This window comes from Procambarus clarkii, chromosome 69, assembly GCF_040958095.1.
Source record: "Procambarus clarkii isolate CNS0578487 chromosome 69, FALCON_Pclarkii_2.0, whole genome shotgun sequence".
NCBI lineage: Eukaryota > Metazoa > Arthropoda > Malacostraca > Decapoda > Cambaridae > Procambarus > Procambarus clarkii.
Genome location: NC_091218.1, coordinates 172,695 through 177,900, shown reverse-complemented (window position 1 = coordinate 177,900; position 5,206 = coordinate 172,695). Strand labels below are relative to the sequence as shown.

At 31.7% G+C, this 5,206-nt stretch overlaps 1 protein-coding gene across 1 annotated transcript; it reads right to left on the bottom strand.

The window, feature by feature from the left end:
- Window positions 1–3,727: 3,727 nt before the first annotated feature.
- On the bottom strand, window positions 3,728–4,643 carry LOC138355786 (uncharacterized). Its single transcript, XM_069311311.1, has 4 exons — window positions 4,562–4,643; window positions 4,243–4,335; window positions 3,935–4,052; window positions 3,728–3,822 (listed from the first exon to the last, which is right to left on the bottom strand). Exons 2-4 carry the CDS (start codon window positions 4,333–4,335, stop codon window positions 3,728–3,730), a joined length of 306 nt encoding a protein of 101 aa, XP_069167412.1. The 5' UTR covers window positions 4,562–4,643.
- Window positions 4,644–5,206: the final 563 nt, after the last annotated feature.

Genomic DNA, 5,206 nt, shown 5'->3' with positions numbered 1-5,206 from the left:
TAAATATATATATATATATATATATATAAATATATATATAATATATATATATATATATATTATATATATATATAGGTTATATATATTATATATATATATATATTATTATTATATATATATATTATATATATATATTTATTAATGATTATATACATATATACACACAGAAACAAAGATTCTTCTATATAGACATTAGAGAAGATTCAGCGGTATGCCATGCACCAGGCTCTCCGCTGTTTTCATTATTCGTCATATCCGACTCTGCTATGTGATGCACATGTATTCTTGCTTCACCACCCTGTAATGAAATATTGTTTGTTACTAATTGTTTTCAATAATACATTATTTTATTATATAATATTTAATTTATTAATTAAAAACCCTTTCCATATTATAGAAAAAAACTAAAACAAGAATCTATATAAATATAGAATAGAATAGACTAATAGAATAGAATATATATATCATATATATTTATATAAATAAATATATATATATAAATATATGTATATATATTTATTATATATATTATATTATCCTGCATTATTCCAGCCCATTATTAGAGATAGTAGCCACCTCTTATTTTGGTTTTCTTTCATTATTAGTGCTCAGAAAATTAAATATATCTACATATTTAGTCAAAATCAATTACATTATTTTATCTTATTCATAGCATAACACAAAGATTACTAAAAAGAGATTGAATTAGACTACAGCAAATTGGCAAACTTTACCTTGTATCTGTTTCCACCGTGTTTGTTTGGGGCGTTCTTCAACATATCAGCAATACTTGTCTCAACATCTCTTTCAGTTGCATTAGTGTGGGTGTTGATACAGGCTTCTGGAAATTTATAAGAATTAATTAATATATATAATTATAATTCTTTGTCAGGAGACAAGAAGCCACAGAGTAATAACATTGTTGGCGTTTATTTAGGTGTTCCCCTGTTCTCCAGTCTTCCTCCGTCCCCTCGTCCCCTTTGTCCTCCCCAGCATTCTCCATTCCCCTGTCCCCTCGTCCTCCCCACATTACCCTCTCCTCTGTTCCCTCGTCTTCCCCACCATCCCCCCTTCGTCCTCCCCACCATTCTAAACTACCTCATCCGATGCATTCCATAATGGTCTGATGCTTCCATCAGAAAATTGGGAACATCAAATGATCTGACGTTCCCAATTTTCTGATGGGAACATCAAATGATCTGATATTCCCATCACTGAAAAATAAAACAGCTAAAAAAAATGATATGAAAAAATAGAAAATAAAATATACTCATGAAATGAACAGAATGGTTAACAACGCAGCTCAATTGCAATGCAATGTCACAATAACATTTAATATACTTTAAGATATAATCTAGAAGAAAATAAGGACATTGAAACGGTTCATGAACTCTATTTCAATAAAGGACACTATGGGGAACTTTGAAAAATAGTTAATGAGTATAATTAGACAGACTTGTTGCTAGGCAGAGGAGTAATGAGATATATGGCAAATTTTGCAAAATATACAATGAAGGTACACAAACATTCATACCCAAACAAAGCAAAATGCTAGGTAAGAACAAAGCATTTGGCCCGTAGGAGAAAGGAGATACCCACAAGACTAGAATACAAGTCATTAACAAGCATGCAAGTATAATACATAATACATGCAGACATATATATAATCCAAAAAATGTCAAATTTACGTACTTATTAATTACATTACAAATATCCAAGGTTTTGAAGACACGTTTCCTCTTGCGCCCAACGAGTGAATACTGAGACCAGACCCCATAGGTCCCTATCCTCCTCATCATTCGTCTCACTGTGTCTCCACAGCTTGCACCGCCCATTTGAGACAGCGTCTGGACCTGTTAAAATAATGCATAAGCTGTAAGGTAATAGAGAATAATATATATCTTTCAATCTCAACATTAGATTTTCTAATTTCCAACTGTATTAAATAAATAGCATTAAAAATATTTTCCTTCTTAACTATTACAAAAAATCAACGAATTTGAGTAACTTTTGCTTTTGTTTTATTTGTACCTTAAACATAACACTGAACAATCAATTATGTGCCACCCCACCTTCCTTCATCTGCAAAAAAACTAATCAAAAGACATATGTACAAGGCTAAAAAAATTCAGCAACACTTACCATACTCAGGCTAAAAGAATTAAGCAACACTTACCATACTCTTTTTATATTCACTGTTAACTTTTAGCTCATGTGACAGACTTTCCACCTGCTCAACAGTTTCAACTGGGGATGGAAGAATGTCTTCCAGGATTGGGATATCTCCATGTGTTTTTGACATATGGGTTTCCGTCATTTTGACAATATTCAGGATATCCCCTGATAAAAATGTCAATTTTGATAATTCCTTCATTATGTATTCCATTTTTTCTGTTACTGCAAAAAAAAAAAGGCTTACTAGAACAAGCATTTAGTGTTGCATATATATGATATATGTATTGATCCTTAGTGGATCCTATTTTAGTGACAGACACATTGGTGTCAGGTCACTGTCAAATGGGCTACTGTCATGTAGCCTTCAATTATGTAACCTCTCCCATTCTATGATAGGGGTGACACAGGGCAGCATCCTTAGACCCCCTCCTATTTGTTATATACATCAATGATCTGCTTTATGTCTCTAACATGATTAAACCTGTATTGTTTGATGATACTACCATCATCTACTTAGTTGCTTTACAAGAATGTAAAATTTCAAGTCTGTACTCTCCCTCAATGTATTTTCTTGTATGTATAACAAAAAATAATCAACACATAATAAATCGGTACTTACTAGATTTTTCGAAAGGAGAGCTTTCAGTTCTGTCTTGTCTTGGAGTTTGAGGGGAAGGTTTTGTACTCGGCCTGTAGAGAGGACTTGCTGGTCCCACATGATTCTGTCAGGGGTGGAAGCGTATTAGCATTGTATAGAAAATATTTACAAAATAGTTTTAAATACATAAAAACTACAAATAGTAATTATTGAATTATTACATTAGCTTATAGCTTTTATGAATGCATTAAAAAATTTTGTTTCACACAATGGAGCGACACCATTTAAAGTGTTTCCATCACCCTGAAGGCTGGTAAAAATATATTACATTAAAATCATACACAAGTACGTTACTATCTGTGTATGTAAATGTTTCTCTCCAGTTACTTAAAGCTTACCAGTTCTGTCTTGTCCTAGGAGTTTGAGGGGAAGGTATTTTACTGGGCCTGCAGATAGACTTGCTGGTCCCACATGATTCTGTCAGGGGTGGAAAGCGTATTAGCATTGTATAGAAAATATTTACCAAATAGTTTTAAATACAAAATAGTTCTGTCCAGTTCTGTCTTGTTCTGTTAAAAAGAAAACCATCATTCAAAAAGAAATAAAATGTTTTCAATTAAATTAAATTACCTGATTCCTGTATCATATTATTTTGATGTTCATCTAGAGTCAGCTTACACTCGGCAGTCCTTTCGGGGCATGGAAACAGTTACTTTTCTTGGTGGTGAATCTTCACTGTCTGAAACAAAAACGTTTAATGCATTCAGAAAAACTATTAACATATATCTATATATATATTTTAATATATTACCTAGCAAAATATATTACCTAGTAAATAAGATTATTTGTTCCATTAAGCCAATCATGTTTCATTTTTTAACAATTATTTTGAATAACTCTAAACATTCATTCCTACATACCTCTATCCACATCATTTGGTATTCTTCTGTAATTTTACTGCCTATGGTGATAACTTGTGTCTGTGTCACTTTCCATATTTGACGTTTCTTCTGCCTTTTTAAGGTGTTTTAGGGCAAGTTCCCAAGTACCTATAATAAAAATTAGAGTATATATAATTCATTATTACGAAACTTTGTATAACATCAAAACATTGAGAAATTTTTGATTTAACCATATGAATCAATGCTTGTATTTAATTACTATCAATGGAATAAATCTTGCTGATGTTGAAACGTCTCCATTTCGATGGGTCTGGTATTTCTCCTCTTTTGGCTTTCGATGATTGGTTTTCACGTGGCCAATAGCCCACGTTTGATCCCTGGAAAGGGGACATATATTTGTAAATATATGTATATGTAAATGTATGTCTCATAAATCGAGGCCCCACTGTATTTCATATATTATATACATATATATCTCTAAATCTATCAACATATATCATTTACACATATTTTAAATACTAATGTTTTAATTTTGCAAATAAACAATATATATATATATTGACTTACATCAGATGCACTAAACATCCATTTGATATGGATGATTGACAATTCTCCTTCTTCATCTTCCACAACGATGTATTTATTTTCAGATTCAGCCATCTACAAATTTAAACTGATTAGGGACATTTTCTGCAGCACATTATCAGTGTCTAAGAAAATAAGCAGTCACTAATTTTATATAGTACTAAACAACAATGTTAACCTTAATTCTAATATGTTATGATGGTGAACAATACTTTTTACTAAAGTTAAAAGTTTGCAATGTAAGCAAAGAGTATTCCCTACAGCTTGCACAAGAATCAAAAACAATCACAAGAAAACTTACTAGTCATAAATCATGTAGTATTGACAAGAAGATATAAGTACTTTCTGTTTTCTTGATTAACATTCCTCTGGTTGATGTGTTAATCCTATACACTTTTTTAAAAAGTCCTTACGTGGATTAACATTGAAGGCCCCAAATATTCTTGAATCACAAGGACTAGTAAATATTGGGCTTTGAAAAGGATATACCCTAACAATGAAGTAATTTTCTTCACTTCTTCGGCTGTGTACAGTCCTTAACACTTCACAGCAATTATATCCAGGTAACGAATATACATTGTTAGGAAATTTATGAGAAATTTTATTATCTGGAGATGTTTTATAATCATGGTATTTTCAGCCTCCTTTATTCTTTTTGTAATTTGGACAATTGGATTTTTACTTGATCTGACCATCTTTTTCAGCTGATGCAAATAATTTTCAAATGGAAAAGCTGAACAACTGTCAAGAGTACCATGTTCCTCAGCATCTGCTGTTAGGTGAATCAAACTGTGAACATTGTAGACTAGAAAATCTTTCCCATACAGATCACCACACCTTGATACAAAATTCAGCAAAAGGTCATGAGCATATTTGCCGTATTTTAAGGGACATACATGTGGGCGAAAACAAGAAAACTTATACCAACACTGAGAGTAAGGAAATG

Coding starts and splice junctions, on each gene's coding strand:
- LOC138355786 (XM_069311311.1), bottom strand. CDS start 4,335: ATGGCTGAATCTGAAAATAAATACATCGTTGTGGAAGATGAAGAAGGA. Junction 4,053..4,242: donor GGATGTTTAGTGCATCTGAT/GTAAGTCAATAT, acceptor TCCCCTTTCCAG/GGATCAAACGTGGGCTATTG. Junction 3,823..3,934: donor CAAGATTTATTCCATTGATA/GTAATTAAATAC, acceptor TTTTTATTATAG/GTACTTGGGAACTTGCCCTA.